The following is a 19,277-nucleotide window of genomic DNA, read 5'->3' on the forward strand; positions in this document are numbered from 1 at the left end:
ATTTATCTCTTGCCCAGTGACGCAACTTGCAAAGAGCTGAGTAGTACAAAAACACCACCCTTGCCCTGACCGCATGCGCAAACGATCCATGCTCCAACTGGTAAACTTAGCAGCCGAGGCTCTGAATGACTGCACCCTCCAGCCGAAAGAGTCCCAAGCAGTTCATGCAATCCAAACTCCCAAATGCTCGTCCTCGTCCTCAACCACCGATCCCCCCATCATCCTCCCCAGCCCTTCCTCCCTCCGTCAAAATCACCACACTGATACACGCAGCATAAGCCTCCCTAATCGCACACGCCATGCACGTCTCCTTGACATTCGCAACAACAGCGCTATGGCCCCAATGGGCACACCATGCGCGGGCGAAAACCTCGTTATCGCTGACACCAAGGGCTTCGATCACAAGGACCTTTTCTAGCGCCACGTTGGCTGGTAAGTCTTGCTCGCCGGAGGTTGATGTAGCCGTGAGTGCCGAAGATAACGAGGGTGAAGGTGACGGCAAAGGCTGGTGCGACGACGATGGGCGCGATGAGGAGCGGCTGGTAGGAGAGTGAGAGCGCCAGCCGTGGATATCAACAAGGTCCTCGTCGACTTTGACGGCGCGGTAGGCATAGTCGTAGAAGAGGACTGCCATGACTGTATTAGTCATCGTGCACCATTCAAATTGGACAGAAGCAATCTCACCATGCGGCCCCTGATGGCACGGATAAGCCGCCACAAAATCGACATCAAACCTCAACCGCATCGGCCAGCTCTGCCCCCTCCACGCAAACACGATCGCGGCATCAAACGTCAGCGGCGCGCCCTCGCCCAGCCGACTCATGTTCGGCTGATTCTTCGCGGGCTTGAATTCCAGTTTCTGGACCCTGATCGCATCCGTCACGTCGTCTGTATCCGGCACCACAAGCTCGTAGTCATCTACGGGGTACGACGCGTCCCTCGGCCCCAGCGGATCAGTTCGACTTCCCATGCTGCTGACATCGTCGATGGTAAGCTGCTGCTCCGGCGGCGCCCGTTGCCGTATAAAGGCGCATTCCGTGCGCTTGAGGTCAGGGCTGTAGTTGCACGGTCCGATCCAGCCCGCAATCGCTTTTACGCCTCGGGCGGCACCGAGGACTTTCCCGACGATGCACTTGTAGGACCAGTAGGTGTTGGCTCTGTACTGGAAGCCCGCCGCTGGATGCATGTGGGTAAGATACCTCAGCGCATCGCCGGTGCCACTATCGCAGTCAATAAGCGTGTTCATGAGCAGCCACGGCATTGTCGTGCCGGGAAGCACGACGGCGCTGAACCAGCTTAGGGCGTCGGCGGAGCGCTCTTCTAGCTCTTTTTCGCTTGGGTCGTCTTCTTGTAGGACGGCGTCGATTTCTGATAGGTTCGGCCATTTGAGGGTGACGGCGAAGGTGCGGAGGGCGTCTTTCTGCCGGTTCTTGCTGCGCAGCTCGAAGCTGAAGGATGTTTGTTTTGATGAGATGCTGGTTTTCTGGATGGACATGTTTTCGAGCCAGCGTTGGGCTAGCGCGAGATCCCATTGCACTATTGGGGGGAGCTGGGACAGTAGACGCCGTTTTGGCTTATCTTCGTGGTGGAGAGAATGGACTCTCAGGTACAACTCAACGGACAAAAGCAGCTGATGGAAAAATTTCTGTTTCTTCGTCTCATCGGGACTGTCGAAGTACTTGGCAACAATCTGATTCCTCGGCTGGCTGAAGTCGATCCAGTCTGAGTTGGTCAGTAGGATGATGAGATCGGTCATCTGCTGTTCGAGCCCGTAGTGAGGCTCCATATCCGCATCGGGATCCTCAATGAGCTTCGTGTACAAGTATCGATAGAGTTCAGCAGGATCCTGTATACCGTTAACCGTTTCGATTACACTATCTGTATGGGGGGTTCGACGAACATCTTCCTCAATCCCTGTCTCGAGGTGACGCAGGCGATCCAAGATTGTGAATAGTTTGATCCTCCTCGGCTTGGCTGTGGATTCATACTCCAACAACGGTCCCAATATCCCTGACTTGCTAGTCTTGAAGCTGAGTGTTGTCGTCCCGGATCTTTTCCCAAAGCAGTAAGCCATACAAGGCTGTTCCAGTGAAAGCCAAGGAAACGCACTCTCAGCCGATGCGGTTGCATTGAATGAGATGTCCGCGAACGCGTGATCTTGGAAGGGTGCACGATCAGTCCTCGCGCAGTGCTCTGCCTCCATGACGGCGTAGAACCTGAAATGTCCCGGACGCGCGTTTTTAACCTCATCGGAGTAGCCCTTGAATGTGGAAGCTCCTGCACATATCAGGTCTTCCGCCTGCCTCGGATTGAGAGTATCGTCTGCGGTATATCCGCGCGGCGGCCATGATCTGGTTCTCCGGAACTCCTTAAGAGATGCAGTAGGGTAAGAATCGGATCTCCTGGGACAATACGGTAGTATGCTGCTGGCCCTATGGGCTGTTGGCGGTTCCTGTGTTGAATTGCGCTCCAGTCTCGGACGCGTCACGATGGGAGCAGTAAACGTCCGAGATGACCGTCTTGGCTGATCCTATGCCGGTGTCAGTCAATTGAACTGCTGAAAGAGCGCTGTTGCCGTGAAAACCGCACGGCAACAGTAGATATGGCATTCAGTAGTCAATGTTCTAAGGCGCGGCGTAATTACCTGCTGATACTGTCTCGGCGGCGAGAGCCATGCCGGCTCTTTTCGTCTGCGCTCATGCCAGCCATTGTCGACGCTCATGTTGTCCGCATGTTTACACTGATAGGGCCAGTGTAGGAATTGGGCGTGCTGTTGGATATGAGTAAGCTATCGTTACGTTTCCGCGCTGTGGCTGTAAAGATTAAAGAATTCGACCGCTTGCTGCCGGGATGACCCAAATTCACTGGCGAAGAGAAGTTGAATGGCAGCGAAACTTCGAGGACAGTCACTCCTGGCATACCGCGCGGCAATGAGACGGAAAGGACGTGAAGTGAAAGGCGTTCTCACGCTTCTTCCAATTTTATGATGCTAACGTAGACATCAAGGAGAATATATGGAATAGGAGCAGGAATGTCAGCAGCTCAACCGTATCAATGTGGTGAGTCGAGTTGACATTGCTATCAGTAGCTGAGTCAAGTCCGAAGAACAAAGACCCGCGTCGTCGTCTCAAGGCTCGGCAGGGAAGTCAAACGCGCCTCTCCACTTTTTGTGAACGAGTGAAGCCATCCGTTCAGCGGGTGCTTCAGACCGTCTTATCCACACACTTATCTTCTGCACTCAGCGTCATCGAGCTGACTTGGAGGCGCGGCAGGAGCAATAAAGCGTGCCCGAAAAGTCACGGAGGGTTTGCCTTGTCCAGCCTCATGAATTGCTCCAGAGTGAGGCTTGGACTAGTGCGGCAGGGATCTGATGGTGGTTGTCCACGGCGGGCAATTGGTACAACGCATCCAGGTGCTCACGAGCTTTAAGCCACCTCCGGATGCGAACAGTTACTATTTCCAGTTGCATTTGGAAGGATGGTGAGCCCGTCTACTGCACCAGACACTCGGGATGGTAGCTATGGTGGATTTGCACTCCTCTAAGCAAGACCATCGCTATGTAAAGTAGCACATCCGATGCATATCCGAGATCCCTAGCCATGCACCGCGCCAGACACACCATACTAAATGCCCGTGGCCCCATCGTGAAGCCCATCAGAACCTGTAGATACGTATGATAACCTCATCGCCGTCGCTGGGTATGACAACGCCTCCCTGCACTCCCCATCATACTACTGCTTCGCCGGCTCCAGACTCTCAAGCACATATCCCTCGCTCCTCCCCACCAGACTAACGTAGTAATCCACCAGCACCTCCGGCTTCGGCACGATCTTCCAGTCAACGCGCGTCAGGAACTCCAGCTCCAGCAGTGCCAGCTCCCTTGTGCTCACGCCGCCGACTCGCGCGTACGTGTTGTTGGTCCAGAAGCTATCGCTGAGGCCCTTCGCAGCGACGGTCGCCGAGGCGATGAGGAAGCGGTGCACAGTCAGGCTGCTGATGGTGAAGGCGGGGTAGAGCAGGCAGAGGCGGTCGACGTAGTAGACCATGGAGAGGAGGATTGGCGGGGAGAGCGTGGCGTGGATGATGAGCCTGAAGAGGTAGTCGCGGATGGAGATGCCTGGGGGTGCTCTGCGCACAGTTTACTTAGCAGGATACAACGTAGGTTGCTAGAGTAAGTTCTCACCGTGAGTGGAACCGCGTCAGCTGCCCGTCTTTGAGCGGAAAGCCGTCGTTGATACGGACGAGCTCGATCAGCATGTCTGAGATCAGCACCCCTAAATCCTTGACATCGCACGTCTCATATTTCACCGGCATGACTTTCACCGCCGAACTGGACGGCCGTATGCGCTTCTGCGGCGAAGGCTGGCCTGCTTGCAGTACTGGAGCAGACGCGCTCGCAGAGGCCGGTTCAGAGGCTCGCGCATTTTTCGAAGGCGTCTGCGGAGCCTGCCGCACTTCTGGCTCCGGAGGGTCCGTTGTGGTTGTGGTGGAGGCTGCCCTCCGCTTGGTCGTCGAGTTGCTCCTCGGCAGTGTGCCTTCGCTCCTAGGTATGTCTATCGGCCTCTCTATCGGCCTCTGTGCGGTCGGTGGATAGCCTTGTGGAGTGTACTGAGTTCCCGCATCGACAGTCTGTCGTCCGGGGTTCGAGACGGTAGGCGCTGCGGGAGGCGCGGTGAGCGGAGCTGCTGGCGCATCCGGTCGCCGGGAATCTGGGAAGATCTGGTATGTTCGGGGAGACTGTGTGTGGTGTGAGGAGCTGCGCGAGGCATGCCGCGACCGGGTGCGAAAGGTGGGCGAGGAGGTTGCGGAGAAGGTGGGCGAGTTGGAGGATGAAGCCGCGAGCATCCTGGCCTGGCCCGCGAGCCTCGTCTTTGTCTACGCCGAACTCGCCAGGCCACTAGTCACACGGAGTGCGCGGTGGGATCTCCCATGCATCCAGACGGACACTTGCTATCTCGAAATAGTTTCTTTTTGCTAGTGACTGAGGCGCGGCGACTGTAGTGGCTAAAACTACCGCGAACGCTCAGCCTTATGATGGAGCAAAGCTGCGGCGAGGCCAAGGAACAGCACCACTTTGTAAAAAGCGCTGGACTGGCAGGTTGTCAGAAGCTGTCGAGTGCGTGCTGAAAGGAAGACAGTGGATTGGTTCTTCGACGCGGCGAACAAACGAGTCGCATCGCATCACCGAGCCACACAGAAGAGGGCCAGAAACTCGTCTCGTAAGGGATTTGCTCATCAGGTGCTTTGGCCAGGATGATGTCCATCACAACCGTCCGGCGGCTGCTCACATCTTTGCACTTTGTCGCTGGCTTTGCTCAATCGTGTCAATGTCGCATGGGTAAAGATACTGCCTGAGAGGAGCGTCCTGCGCTGCTGCAAGCACGGCAGGAAGCTCCGCCAAACTTTCGCCAATGGTTCCCTCGAGGAGGAACATCCGGGCAGAGCCAGCCCAGGATGTCGATCACCCGCATCGACGTTCCGAGCCATCGTGCCATGGTATCTCCAACGTCTGTCTGATTGTCGATATTGACAACGATTGAAGAAGGAAACGGATCTATTCCCCGAGTAGGACAACAGACCGCTTCTGCTTCTCACACTCCTCACTGCACCGATTTTGTCAATTGCCATGGTGTGTCGCCCAACATCTACGACGCTTCATTGCATTGAGCCTAAAGAACGCTTGGTGGTTGAATGAAGGTCCGAAAATGCCATTGTGTTCCTTCCAAGCCACAGTCCTGGCGATGGGGCCACTTGCCATAGTAGCCGTCTTAAGCATCGTGGAAGTGGGGGAGTGTTATTATTAAACATTATGGATGTGCTACAAAGTTAATTACAATAGCTTTTTTTGGTGCCGAGAGCATGGTCTCGTACTTATTTCGACTAAACCAGTCGACGTCTACAAAGAGTCTCAGTCGGGCCTTCTAGGTACGACAGCTACGTCGTCTTCCTGTCCGGCACGGGTGCCCACAACTCAGCAGGAGGAGGAGGTGGTGGTGGTGGTGGCGGGTTTGACGGAATTCTGTGAAAGCGATTAGCACTGTTACCCTCAGTCACGACTAAGTTTTGACGCTGGACATACCGAAGGAGAAAGCCTCTGAAGTATCTGTCAGGTGACTTCGGACTCGCTGAACCAACCGTGCTTGCAGAAGACGACTCCGCGTAGGTCGGAAGGCCGGGAACTGGAGCTGGTAGCTCGCTGAATCGAGCATGCGGCGTCTCGCTGAAGAGAGGTTGTGGGACCGCGCTGAGGTGAGACAGAGCGACCCCACTGAGGCGAGATTGAGGGCTCTCGCTGAAGTGAGCTTGCGGAACTTCGCCGAACGGAGCATGAGGGAAGACCAAGCTGGCGCCTGACATGTGTCTTGTTGCTGGATGTGGTACTGTAGCATTTGTCCTTTCCATTGACTTCTTCAGAGTCTTCACTCGTCCCATGTAGAAGAAGAAGCCGCCGGCTAGAAAGACTACGACTACAACGCCTATGGTTATCCCGGCAATGGCTCCCTTGGATAAACTATGCGGGTGGTCCTTGACGTCGTTTGACGCGTCTGTGTTGGTTGGAGAGGAGGCCTCGTCACGGAACTTTTCGCCAGGACTGAGTTCTTGATCCGCTGCCCTAGCCTTGAGTGCGTGCTCAGCAAGCGAGTATTGGGCGGTCTGCTTGCGGTCAGTGTATTCCCTCAATGAGGATGTACAGTTACTTACAGGGTTAATGGCGCCCACCATCGCCCAGTCTTTGCAGGAACCTGGGGCAGAACAGTAGAAGAACACGGGGTCTCTGGAGTCGACCCTTAATAACCACGAGGACGGCTACACCAAACGTTAGCCTTCTTATCTTGATTCAAATTCATTTATTGCAGAAGCAGTCACTTACATTCTCTTCAATCTTGTCCGTCGCACGGAAGCCGGAGAAGAAACCTCCCTGGTTGTTCCCGACCATTTCGTACGGGACACATGGATGGTCGAAGTCCGCTCTCACGACCGAGTGGTTGGTAGGGAAGAAATCAAACTTGACAACGTCATCCTTGCACGCTAGTACTCTATCGGGCGTAAACTGATGTGCTATCCCTCCGACAGAGACAGTGTGCGTAGCGACAGGACGGTCCTCGGTGCAGCCTAGGAATTCGTTGACAGGTATTGGTGTTCGGACCGAGATTGAAGATGATGAAGAGGTTGTTGTAGGCATGGCTGAAGTAGTGGGTGCTACCGTTGTGAAAGTCGTAGAGCTCCCCTGGGCTGATGCCCATGACGACAGAGACAACAGGATCACGCCGGGAATGCAAAATAATCGCTTGAGTTGTGCCATCTTGATAGAGTGATTACCATGTCGAGTGAGGCAGGAGATTGCCTCACGGCAGACTCTATGTTTTCTCTATACAAAGTACATCAAAGGAATGAAAAGACGGTGGGACACGATGGCCAAGACACAAAGCCACGCACAATCGACTGAATCAAGACAAAGCCGACACACAGCCACGGGTTGACTTGAATGGTCGCGTGATACTGAGACTTCGGTAAACAAAGCTTCTCGACGAGTTGACTTTTTGAATGTGACAATGACTTGCAACAGAATGACACCTCACCCGAGCGCTGCTTCATTGCGGCAGCAAGCGTAAGCCGTGGCAAAACCTTGAGAAAGTCTTACCTTAACCCTCCGAGACAGGATGAAAAGCTGACAAAGACATTTGTCCTATCTGAGGCTGTGACGCTGCAGGGAGCGATAATCTGGCGTGGACGGCGAGGCTGGCGAGAGAAGACCAAGTTGCTTGGAGAAAATCGAAATCACGTGAACGCTTCAACGATCGACGCCCCCCCATACGAAAGTACAAACCCCAAGGCTGAATGCAGCTGTTGGAATCGCATAGCCAAGTGTTCAAATTCCTTTAAATATGCTTGTACTCGATGAAGCGTCCGTATGCCAGCAAACCACCCGCGTCAGAACCGAGCAGGACTCCTCACATTCGGACTCCCCGGACCCCTCAACGGCGGCGTAGCCGTAAAGTACCCCATGACAGGCTGCTTCTTCGGGCTCTGCACCGGACTATCCCGGTCTTCAGTCGCTCGAAGCGCCAGGTTGTTCTGCACATAGACCGCAGCGTTCGTCTTCAGGAGAGCTTGCTTCTTCCGTTCCTCCTCCTGCGCCTTCTCGTTTCGCCAGTCCTCCGTGCATTTAAGTAGTGCCTCGTGTACCTGTTCGCGATGCTCGATGAGCTGGTCTGTGATCCTTCCTCGGGAGGACCGGACGAGGTTGCCGTAGCGTTTTTTTATCTTGCGCTGGCGAGCGGGATCCCAGGCTAGGTGGTCGCTTGCGACGAAGACAAGGGAGTGCTTCGGGATGAATCAGCAGTGCTTATTCAGAGACTTTCGGGTGCAAGCTGTAGTGAAAAGTCTTACATCATAATACCAGTTAGTTATGTTGTCGTCAGCTGGCCGCTTGACTGTGTTCAGCGGATTGTCCGCCACAAAGCAGATCACGAGATCAACCTTATCGGATTCCGTCGTCCTTTCTACAACGAGGTTCGATCAGCCAGTCGGGATGCGATATCCGGCGAAGTGTGTGCTTACCGTGGCTGCTGATGAGGTCAAGAACACCGAAATACGCCGTCCCTATGCCCATCAAGAAAATGTGCGTTGCGTTCTCAGGCCTGCGGAGTGTCAGTAGTAATCAACCGAGAACATTGGCGACATACTCAATGTAGTTCTCCCACAGAAACGTTGCGACCTCCCGCGTCAGGGCTTTCCGGGACTCTTGGCTTTCCGTTTCAGCGTAGTCAGCGTTGTCCTACACGCGGTCAGCGGGCTCTTGAACCTCGGAGTCTGGATGCCTTACATCGTCTTGTGTGTAATGCTTCGGAATGTTGACGTCGATGACGCCGAAGCCTTGCTTGACAGCCCAGTCCACGTAAGTCTTGGTAACATCAGTCTTCCGGTTACAGTCAGTCGCATGCTAGCGGTTTTCTGCAGAACCGACTTACCAGATAGGTGTTGTGTAGTTCGAGCTTGTTCGTCCGTGGATCTGGAACGCCCTGTACGTCCGGGGGATCATGGAAGATAACGAGCAGGGGATTCGCATCTGCATAATTGCGCCTGTACTCAGATTGGTGAGAATATATTGTTAAGGAGGGGATATTCTACACACGTTGCGAGCACCTGATTCTCGAATGACTTGGAGAGATTGGTGTGATGTATGAGCAGCGGTACCATGCCGTAATTCTCCCACATGACGCTGCTCTGCCACTCTCGGATGATGTCGTGCATGCGTGCCATCGGTACGTTTTGGATATCTTCAGTCGAGCTTCGGGTCTGTTTGGGGTACATGCACTTCCAGAACCGAGCTTGTGTCCTCATAACAGTCATGACCATGGCGAAACCCAGTGCAGACGGTTCGGGCGCATCCAAACGATCCGGTGGTTCACCCATCAAAGTTCGAGTAACAGCAAGTGCTGACTTGGCTATAGAGCGCAGATTGTAGCCGCCTTCCAAGCAGACCGCCATCTTTCCCCTGGCAAGAGACATGAGCATGTGAGTCATATGAGCGTAGCAGGGTGGTGTAACGTGGCATCCTCCCAGCTTGTCTCCCTCAGCGGCATCAAATCCGGCGGAGACAACCACCAGATCAGGATCGAACTCCATAGCGATTGGCATGACGACTTGCTGGAAAGCGAACATGTAGTCACCATCGCCCATTCCATGGTCCGACCACGGTATGTTGATGTTAAGCCCCGTGCCCGCGCTTTCACCACAGTGAAGGTGGTCGCCGTAGTCGCCCATGGGATAGAACGTGCCGTTCTTATGCACATGAATGGAGATGTACAGAACATTGGGATCGTCGTAGAATGCTTGCTGGACGCCGTTACCGTGATGGACGTCCCAATCTAGGATCAGGATCTTCCTACACGTCTCGGGAAAGTCGAGTTGGCAGACCTTTGCGGCAACGCAGACGTTGTTGAAGAAGCAGAATCCGCCGGGTTTGTCGTGTTCGGCATGGTGTCCCGGTGGCCGGATGACGGCGATGGAGTTCTTGACGTGACCTGCAACAACCGCACGGCACGCCTCGATTGCTCCGCCAGCGGAGAGAGTTGCGCAGTGCCAAGTCAGATGATGGAGGTACACTGAGTCACGCTTGTCTGCTAGATATTTCAGTTCTTCCTCGGTCCTTGATTCCAGGCTCGCCACCCATTTCACATGTTCCCTGTCATGGACGAGGCAAATCTCTGCGGGCGTTGCGTGTCTTGCTGGTATTCTCCACAGCTGATACTCCGGCGTCGCACTCCTTTCTCGGGGGTCGTCAACAAGTCCAGCTTGCACGAGTTCTTCATAGATCTCGAAAATCCGGCGGGGATCCTCTGGGTGGATGTCGTCCATGTCACTCATTGAGGAGATCGGCTCCATGTGAAATCTCATGCGGGTATCATAGACCAAGCCTGACTGCGTCGAAGAGTACGGCAATGGACGGAACTTAGGATGCGGTATTACAACCTGCACAGTTGTTGACCGTGTGGGCTCCACATAACTCATAGCCTCAGGCGTTGCTCGAGGGGAGAACGATTCGGTACTGGAAGTATCATCCTGGGTCATGTCCTCGTCGAGATCAGTTGAGATGGCCGCAGTGGTGAACACATGGGAATCCAGCGGGCCATCTTTCCGTTCGCCGGATCCGTGTTCACCGCCTACGAACAGCGATGCCGGGTTGACTGTTTCAAGATGGCCGTTCGGTTCGGTCGAGAGCACGATGCTCTCGCTGATAAGCATATCCGTATCCGAGTCCATCGTGGACGGACGTGGCTGCCGTCGTCTTTAAAATTTCGTTCGGGCCGATCATCGGTGCATGCTGGAAGGTATCAACTGCGTCCCATGCAGGGCGATGAAGGAGCTCTGAACAAAGTCAGTCATTGGGTTGAACATGGTTAGAAGCAAATTTAAAAATATAAATGAACATAAATCCACATTGTGACAGACTCGAATAGAGCGAAGAATCATAAGTCAAACGCGTGAATGAGAAGACTAGAATGACTGAGAACAGTATGACCAAGTCAGAATAAATGGTGGAGAAAGGGGGTTTGAGAGCTCAATGCACCGAGACCTACGGCGCGTTTGCTTCTATGCCGGTCCACTAAGGGTTGAACTGAACCCCAATCGCGGTCTTCTCCCAGCTGGAGGGAATCACGGACTAGTTCGAATGAGCAAGATGCTCCGTTGAGTCGTTGATGCAGGCTTAGAACACAGTGTAGTAATAGATGTTGTCCGCGCTGACAGTGTAGAAGACCAAAGTAGTGGTGAAGGCGCTCAAGCAGGACGGTCTGGAATGCTCTTTCACGTGATTAGAGGTTCCACCTAGCAGTTATAACTTACTCGTAGAACAGATGAGGGAATACTCGTTAACAGCAGGCACAATCTAAAATTGTAATTGAAAGTATCGCCTGGCTATGTATTAGTTGATAGAGAAGAAAAAGAATTGCTAAACAAAATACTAGAGTTATTATACAAAACTGTTACATAGAACTTAGATCCGCGCTAGCACTAGCCTTGACTATATATAATATTACAAAACTCTAATTAGAAGCATGCTTCAGTTTTTATTAGGCTTTAGTTCTAATAATAGTACTAATCAAGCATTAAAACTCGAACTCCGATGGTAATATAGTATTTCGATTTTATATTTATACTACTATCGAGTCTGCTTGGTACACACAGTGGTCTCGAAGAAGATTAAGTGGAAGCGGCTAAACTAGCGCAAACCTCCTGTCTTTTTAGCGTGGTCGGGTGCACCACGGTTCTTCCGAGGTCATCTCCAGTCAAAAGCGGAAAGCGCGACATAGAAGCTATCTTCCGTGTGCTCAGCATCTACTTACGAGAAAGGCACAGCTCACTGGCGATATCTTAGTACAAACCGAATCAGGTGAGAGACTAATGCGCATTACAGCGTAAACACTATCCGTAGTCCTGGTGCATGCTTTTTCGGCAGAAGGTGCTTAGGGGTGCTATACAGAAGCGTGACATTGCATTCGGCTATCCCTAGCTTTACTCCAATGCTTCAAGTATGGTCATGCCCCTGGCTTATGAAACGGCTGATAGAGCGGCAAGTACCTGGAAACATACCGAAACAACAAGATTGATCACGTGTGTGATCAACTCACTGCTACGCAAGCAGCATTGTGCCGTTCTGGTACTGAGTTTGGGGCCGTCGAAGATGGATGGCTGGATAGCTGATCTCGAATTCAGGGTGTGATGAATCCCCAGGATCGTCAAAAGACGGACTGGTTGGGGAATGCGTGTAGCGGAATCATACGGCAATTTGACGGACACATCCAACAGCATCCGTAGGCAATATCATGAAACTGCACGAACTGAAATACGCCTCTAGATTCTGTACAACGGCGGACTAACATCACAAACACGCAGCTGCTGCAATACGCATGGCAAGGCACACGTACCGGCGGCCTTCCATCGCCCAGACTTCTCGGCGCAACAGACGCGAAACAAGAAGTCAACCCCAAAAAGCGGCTTTTGTACCAGACGATTGTCGAGCCCTTTAAATCTACGAGTCCTTCTTGCCCGGCTTGCTTTGCACCAACATGTCCTTGTGGCCAGTGATGGGCTCTGTTCCTTGGCTCTGTGGTCGAAACTGTCAGCACCTCTGCACTATCGGTGGTGTTCAGTCCTGGAACGAGCGAGGGGATACGTACTTGCAAGTACTCCCCTGACTGTTGCTGGTACTCCTTGGTCATCGTCTTCGGGGGCGGTCTGGCAAACGCTCGGCTAAGGCCAAAGATGACAGCAGCTGCGGCGACACCGATCATTGTGTAGATGAAGACGGTCGTGTTCTCGCCTGGGGGAGGAAGGGCGCGGGGGCCGTGTGGGCCGAATGCAATCCAGTATGCTGCGCGGGAATCACACGTTAGTCGCACGGAAACGCCGGAAATTGCTTGGCTTGAAGAGCAACAAGAGAGCGCCCAAAAGCTGAGTGGAGTAGCCCGTAGCTGGCGGCCATATCTGTCGAGAACTGTGCTTGGTGCGAACATACCGGCCTTCTTCTCCTGCAGCGTCAATTCCTTCCAGTCAACCTTCATGCGATCCCGCAGCGCCATCCACAGATCTGCCTGCTCCTGCGGCGGCATGGCCTCCCATCTCTTCTCGATATCGGCGAGCGTCGGATTGGAGATGGCGTGCGCCTGGCGTGCGTGCTGCAAGCAGGCGACTGGTGCGCGGACAGCTTGTCGTGCCGCGGTGGACGGGAGGAGCGAGGTCGAGCCGGCAGCTCGGAGGAGGGATGAGCGAAGCATGTCTCGGTCACCGAGTGGAGATGGAACAGAAGGAAACGGCCAAGGGAGGAATTGATGTCTGCGGACGATAGCGGCTGCAATGCAAGCTGGTGGTGGGTTGGGTGCTGGTCTTGGTGCTGGCGTGCTCGAAGTTCTGAAGCTCGAGGTCGCGAGGAGTCGCTGCGGCTTAGGTTTCGTCAGACCACCGCTCTGATTGGTCGCCTTTCAAGCCTCCTTAGCCCACTGCCAAAAAAACGCCCCAAGAAAACGGCAGGGATTCTAGTCACTTCATGCAATAGTGTTCTGTTATCTTTGACTTCAGCTTCGTCAATTGGGAGCTCGTATATCGTGCTTGGTCTTTATTCGGGAAATCCCGTGTTGTCCGCAGTTAGAGACACCCTAGACGATGCTCAATGCCTGAGGCCGGTATTATTCTACGAAATGGCAAAGCAAGCTGAATGCATAGCAATCTGATTGCAACTTCAGCTGCTCAGGCTCCTAAAAGTTACGGCGTTTGATCTCTATTTACTACGTGACAGTTGCAGTATGCTGTCGGTGCTAGCAAGCTTTGATATCGGCACCTCTTGGTGCAAATTGCGATGTGCGATATTCATGCGGCGCTCAATGATGCTGCAGACGGCCTGGAGGACATAAAATGTCGGTTGTTTAGGAGTGGCTCTGCAGTAGGGCTTCAATTGCCACGCCCATGCTTTGAAGCTCTTCAAAGCCCGATGGGCCTTCTGAGACCGCGCCGTCCACATGACTTCCTTCAAGAACGCGTCTGAGTCCCTTCTCGGTGTCCCTTGCCATCGGTTGTAAGTACTTGAGATGCTGCTAACGGTCGACGTCCAACCGGGCTTTCGGCAAGGGCTCCAAGCTTGCTACGTGTTACAGCAACACGTCAGTCCCGGTCGTGTCCGACAGCTTGATGGCGCTGCGTACTGTTCACGGTGTGTGCTTTTCACGCTGCTGGTGTACTCGAAGGTTGGGCGGTAAGTTTAAGCTTGATCCCGAGCGGTTGCGAATCGGTTAGGAGGCACGGGATATGTCAATGGAGCCGCGAGCGTGTTCTGGGGATAGCTAATCAGCCAAACGTTTGACACAGGGTTAATCTTACGTTAACCCGAGGCTGTGAACGGTGAGGTCTCGGTCAAGCTTGAGACTGCACAGTTGTTAGCCTAGCTTTGCATTGTAGGATCGTTCCGGATGACGGGCATTCTCGGACTGGCGAAAGGGAGCCTCTGAGGCTCTAATGCGGGGAGCAGGACCGCACCGTGGAGACCGGCTGGCAGCACGGAATACAGCGGCTGACAGTCCGTGGTACCACTCGTTTGTATACGGGATAAGAGTTTAATCCTGTGAACTAGCGAAGTGACAGTTATCGCGGGCTTGGGAAAAAGCAGCATCGGCCTTCGAAGCTCTTGCCGTGTGCAGTGTGACGTTATTGGCGGGCAGCGCAGCGCAGAGGCCAAGGGCGGGGCAGTCCATACATATTACCTGCTCTCACCCCACCACGGCCACCACGCTTTCTCAACACAACAAACTCTTCCTTCCACATCATCCCGTCTCTTGTTCTGGTAGAATCACAAACAGCCTCTCAAAGAAAGTAATTGTGAGTCTTCCGCCTCGAGTCTTCAACACCAACACCGTCAGAAGTAACTGGCTGACAATCAATCAACAGCATCACAATGGTCGTCAAGGTACCTCAGCCCCTCCTCGGATTGCCAGTACTCGGATAGCTAAAGCTTTCACTCAGGTCGGCATCAACGGGTTCGGCCGTATTGGCAGAATCGTCTTCCGCAACGCGTGAGTTCTAATCCTCTCCTCGCCGGCACCGAAGAGCATGCAAGCTGACCTCACCCAGCATCGAGCACGATGACGTGAACATCGTCGCCGTCAACGACCCCTTCATTGAGCCAAACTACGCTGTACGTCAATCCACGCGGGCTACATTTTTTCGAAGGAATACTGGCTAACGGCGGCCATCTGTAGGCGTACATGCTCAAGTACGACACCACCCACGGCCAGTTCAAGGGCGAGATCAAGGTCGAGGGCAAGGACCTCACCGTGAACGGCAAGACTGTCCGCTTCTACACTGAGAAGGACCCGGCGAACATCCCGTGGTCAGAGACCGGCGCCTACTACATCGTCGAGTCGACGGGCGTGTTCACCACGTCCGAGAAGGCCAAAGCCCATCTCAAGGGCGGTGCCAAGAAGGTCGTCATCTCCGCGCCCTCAGCCGACGCTCCCATGTTCGTCATGGGCGTGAACGAGAAGGAGTACAAGTCAGACATCGAGATCCTCTCGAACGCGTCCTGCACGACCAACTGCCTGGCTCCGCTCGCAAAGGTTATCAACGATAAGTACACCATCATCGAGGGTCTCATGACCACCATCCACTCGTACACTGCCACGCAGAAGACTGTGGATGGTCCCTCCGCCAAGGACTGGCGCGGCGGCCGTACCGCTGCGCAGAACATCATCCCCAGCAGCACTGGTGCCGCCAAGGCCGTGGGCAAAGTCATTCCGGAACTTAACGGCAAGCTCACTGGTATGGCCATGCGCGTGCCGACCGCCAACGTCTCCGTCGTCGACTTGACCTGCCGCATTGAGAAGGAGGCCAGCTACGACGAGATCAAACAGACCATCAAGGCTGCCGCCGAGGGCGAGCTCAAGGGTAAATTCCAGTTGAAAATCTAACGCAAGACGCATCTGACCATGGAACAGGCATCCTCGGATACACCGAGGACGAAGTCGTTTCCTCTGACCTCAACGGCGACCCACGCTCCTCCATCTTCGATGCCAAGGCCGGCATCTCCCTCAACAAGAACTTCGTCAAGCTCGTCTCCTGGTACGACAACGAGTGGGGCTACTCTCGCCGTGTCCTTGATCTTCTGGGTAAGTACTAGGGCTTGCTGTGCATCCAGAACCGTCACTAACACTGCCTCAGTCCACGTCGCCAAGGTCGATGGCAACTCGTAGATGCCAAACCGGATGAGTTAGTGGTGGCGCGGCTCTAGGCTCAGCCTGATTATTCGGAGGTTGCAGAGATTGACAGTCTCTTGACTTTCGGGGTTCATTCAAGCACTACGATGCGAATGTAGAAACAGCGATAGTAACTTGGAAATCCATTGCACGCTTGAACGCTCTACTTCCTTGGTGAATCGCCACAATGTGATTGTAACAAACCTAATAAAGAGCTTTGATGGTAGCTTCCTGCCTGCTGCGAAGCTCAACAGCATGAGTCATACTCAGTCGTTCCAGATCGCTAGTCAAGGAAGAGTAATATCAACATCTGTATCCTTTGCCCGATGGCATGTCGCCTCCCCAGCCCGTGACCTGACTAGTTATAAGTTGACTGAGACAGTGCATAGCAACAAACAGCTATATGATCTGAAGGCGCAAAAGCTTAGCTGAAATAATGATCCTACAGGCCTGCTTCCGCCTCAATGCCCCGTCGTCTTTCGTACGTATCATGTCTCCACATACGGTAAGCAGAGCAGAGCCGGCCCCTGACACGCCCAAGACAGTACCATATAAGGGTCTTTTATTCAGTACCAGAGTATCAATCCAATACATAACTGCATCTCAAGCCCCGGATCCGCCCCATACGCCCAGCTAAGATAACCGTCAAGCCCGATCCTGGCAGAATGTTATACACCAAGCCCGCCAAAGCCTGTAAACCCGACCCAAGCTCCACTATCCATAGTCGCCTCCCCATCCATCTCCCCTCAAGATCCACGCCCCCATCGTCAATCACACCCCAACAGCATCCCCCCTAAAAAGCCGCCCCACCTACGCCCTCCTCCCCACTGAGTGTCCTCAAGCTCCCCTCCGCCAACTCCGCCCTCAGCTCCGCATTCTCCGCCTCCCTGCCCAACCGTTCCCACTCCCTGACCCCTCCGCGCTTCCTGGCCTGCTTCTCCGCAATAAGCTCCCGCAGCCTTCTCGCCTCCTCCTCCAGCTTGTTCAGCTTGCTGCTATCAAACACCTCCGGCTGTCTCTGGCCGCCTGGGACCTCCTTCGCGAGGCCCTCGAGATGCTGCGATGCTCCTCCGCCGGGACCGCTGGGCGGGCCGTTGAAGCGCTGCGTGCGGGGATAGGTCGTGGATGTGCTGTTTGAGCTGCCGCGGAAGGGCGGCGCGTACGGCAGAGGGCCGCGGGGGCCGGATGGTGGACCGCCTGCTCCTGGCCCCCCACCACCATAGCCCCCTCGAGCAGGCGGACCGCCGTGGTATGCGCTCGACGTCCTTCGCGGAGGCGGCGGCGGTCCCCCCACATAGTCGCGCTCGTAGTAAGGATCCCGGCCATAGCCTCCGCGTGGAGGGCCGCCGCCTCGTGGCCGCGAAGGCGCAGAGAGGATCGGGTTGCTGGCGCGGTTGTGGGCCGAGACGGGGACGGTGGATGTAGAGGGGCCGACGGGAGGTGACATGGCGGGTGTTGAGAAGTTGCGGGAGGCGCCGGGGCCGGAGGGCGGGGCGCGGCTGAAGCGGGTGTCGTCGCCGTTGCGGTAGGTGGGTGCTGAGGGCGGAGGAGCGCCGTTGGTGTATTCGCGTTCGCGCGGAGGCGAGTCGCGGCGGCGGGGTGGGGAGCGAGGGGCTGGAGAACGCGCGCGGTAGGGGGAGCGGGCTCGTGAGGAGTATGATGGCTCGGGTGGGGCTGGGCGGTCGTCTGGTACAAATGCCATTCTGCTTGGGTGGACGGGGGGTGGAGAGGAGCGTCGGGACGAGGCTGCGGAGATGCGACCTGAGTTATCGCCGGAAGTATATGCTGGTCGTGCAGGCGATGGGGAACGGCGGCGCCAATTGTCGACTGTTCTAGGATCGACGCGCTCTTCACGGCGCGCTGGTGAGCGGGAGCGAGGGCGAGCTGGTCTGCTGTCGCGAGGTGGAGAATAGGTGCGTCGAGGTGGGCTGCACATCCTTATCAGCTGATATTCTTCCCTGACGGAGAGAGTACGAGCAACGACTTACCTCTCATAACGTGCTCTTGGTGCCGGCTCATATCTATCGCGAGGCGGTGAAGCCAGCCTTTCCCTCTTGGCGGGCGGCGGTGAACGTCTTCCACGGCTACCTGCAGGTGAAACTTCCCTAGTACGCTTCAGAGGTAGAGGCGACCGTTCTCTGCCAGGGCGAGCTTCATAGCGTGACTCGTAGCGGTCGACGTCGCGCGAAGGCGACCTGGCGTGAGGTTCCCGAGCGCGATACTCGTCGCGACGTGGAGACAAGGTGCGAGGAGGCGGCGAGCCTGGTCTACCACTGCCTCTGAAGCTGTCTCCACCCCTAAATCCACCACGGGGGCTCCTTGACCTGCCACGGTATCTGTCGGCAGAGCGTTCGCGAGGACGAGGAGCACGGCTTGAATTGGGTATGTAGGAGTCTGTTGGAGGTGGGCCTCGTCGTGGAGGAGAGCGAGTCGCGCGATAGCTGTCACCGCGAGGTGGTGAACGACCTGGACGGTAGGATTCTCCGCCGCCATAGCGGTCACGCTCGTCACGGTAGGGTCTATTCGAGAGGGTTCATGTGGTCAGTAAGCTGTCAAAACGAATGTCGCATTTCCGAACGTTGTCTTTCTGGGTCAAGACAAGCCTGGTGTGAGGTCAACTAGGTACGGGGCAATTGAGACTACAAACCTTCGGTCGCGATCTCTGTCCATGACTTCGAAATGAAGCGCCGCTCCGTAGAGTGGCTTTATGGGTGAAAGGTAAGAGTCTTTCTGCAATAGACGCGACGAGAGATGATGCTCTCAGCTTTGTGAGGAGTTGTTCGTTGTCTGGAAGTTTTCTGGGACAGCGAAGCGAGTGGAGACGGGAGCGACGCCCAGGTCCCAAGGGGAACGCGACGCGGGTCACGTGACCTGGCGATAATCTTCACGATCTAAAAGTTGGTAGTGAAAGTCGAGGAGCACTGTAGACGAAGCTTTTGGTAGATTGTCTCTGCTCTATCGTCTGGACGCTGTGCTGAACAGATGTGGTGGCTCCTTGCTAGGAGGTAGATGGCGGACACCCGGGTTCAGGAG

At 54.8% G+C, this 19,277-nt stretch overlaps 8 protein-coding genes across 8 annotated transcripts; 1 reads left to right on the forward strand and 7 right to left on the reverse strand.

Annotated features, from left to right (window-relative positions):
* Positions 1 to 199: 199 nt before the first annotated feature.
* W97_00982 (uncharacterized protein) lies at positions 200 to 2,722 on the reverse strand (the record flags this gene model as incomplete). The annotated part of the gene is made up of 3 exons (XM_007778893.1): positions 200 to 627; positions 685 to 2,530; positions 2,645 to 2,722. 3 exons carry the CDS (start codon positions 2,720 to 2,722, stop codon positions 200 to 202), a joined length of 2,352 nt encoding a protein of 783 aa, XP_007777083.1.
* Positions 2,723 to 3,731: 1,009 nt separating this feature from the next.
* On the reverse strand, positions 3,732 to 4,845 carry W97_00983 (uncharacterized protein; the record flags this gene model as incomplete). The annotated part of the gene is made up of 2 exons (XM_007778894.1): positions 3,732 to 4,128; positions 4,184 to 4,845. The coding sequence occupies 2 exons, from the start codon at positions 4,843 to 4,845 to the stop codon at positions 3,732 to 3,734; spliced, it is 1,059 nt and encodes a 352-aa protein (XP_007777084.1).
* Positions 4,846 to 5,934: 1,089 nt separating this feature from the next.
* W97_00984 (uncharacterized protein) lies at positions 5,935 to 7,183 on the reverse strand (the record flags this gene model as incomplete). The annotated part of the gene is made up of 4 exons (XM_007778895.1): positions 5,935 to 6,019; positions 6,080 to 6,654; positions 6,703 to 6,807; positions 6,872 to 7,183. The coding sequence occupies 4 exons, from the start codon at positions 7,181 to 7,183 to the stop codon at positions 5,935 to 5,937; spliced, it is 1,077 nt and encodes a 358-aa protein (XP_007777085.1).
* A 749-nt stretch (positions 7,184 to 7,932) lies between these two features.
* Positions 7,933 to 10,767, reverse strand: W97_00985 (uncharacterized protein; the record flags this gene model as incomplete). Its single annotated transcript, XM_007778896.1, has 7 exons — positions 7,933 to 8,325; positions 8,392 to 8,504; positions 8,563 to 8,642; positions 8,688 to 8,779; positions 8,828 to 8,920; positions 8,973 to 9,084; positions 9,137 to 10,767. The coding sequence occupies 7 exons, from the start codon at positions 10,765 to 10,767 to the stop codon at positions 7,933 to 7,935; spliced, it is 2,514 nt and encodes an 837-aa protein (XP_007777086.1).
* Positions 10,768 to 12,535: 1,768 nt separating this feature from the next.
* W97_00986 (cytochrome c oxidase subunit IV) lies at positions 12,536 to 13,280 on the reverse strand (the record flags this gene model as incomplete). Its single annotated transcript, XM_007778897.1, has 3 exons — positions 12,536 to 12,610; positions 12,684 to 12,877; positions 13,022 to 13,280. 3 exons carry the CDS (start codon positions 13,278 to 13,280, stop codon positions 12,536 to 12,538), a joined length of 528 nt encoding a protein of 175 aa, XP_007777087.1.
* A 1,667-nt stretch (positions 13,281 to 14,947) lies between these two features.
* On the forward strand, positions 14,948 to 16,241 carry W97_00987 (glyceraldehyde-3-phosphate dehydrogenase; the record flags this gene model as incomplete). The annotated part of the gene is made up of 6 exons (XM_007778898.1): positions 14,948 to 14,959; positions 15,016 to 15,065; positions 15,124 to 15,187; positions 15,252 to 15,936; positions 15,987 to 16,157; positions 16,210 to 16,241. The coding sequence occupies 6 exons, from the start codon at positions 14,948 to 14,950 to the stop codon at positions 16,239 to 16,241; spliced, it is 1,014 nt and encodes a 337-aa protein (XP_007777088.1).
* A 796-nt stretch (positions 16,242 to 17,037) lies between these two features.
* W97_00988 (uncharacterized protein) lies at positions 17,038 to 17,946 on the reverse strand (the record flags this gene model as incomplete). The annotated part of the gene is made up of 1 exon (XM_007778899.1): positions 17,038 to 17,946. One exon carries the CDS (start codon positions 17,944 to 17,946, stop codon positions 17,038 to 17,040), a length of 909 nt encoding a protein of 302 aa, XP_007777089.1.
* A 413-nt stretch (positions 17,947 to 18,359) lies between these two features.
* On the reverse strand, positions 18,360 to 18,737 carry W97_00989 (uncharacterized protein; the record flags this gene model as incomplete). Its single annotated transcript, XM_007778900.1, has 1 exon — positions 18,360 to 18,737. One exon carries the CDS (start codon positions 18,735 to 18,737, stop codon positions 18,360 to 18,362), a length of 378 nt encoding a protein of 125 aa, XP_007777090.1.
* Positions 18,738 to 19,277: the final 540 nt, after the last annotated feature.

This window comes from Coniosporium apollinis, assembly GCF_000281105.1.
Source record: "Coniosporium apollinis CBS 100218 chromosome Unknown supercont1.3, whole genome shotgun sequence".
In the NCBI taxonomy this organism is placed as follows: domain Eukaryota; kingdom Fungi; phylum Ascomycota; class Dothideomycetes; genus Coniosporium; species Coniosporium apollinis.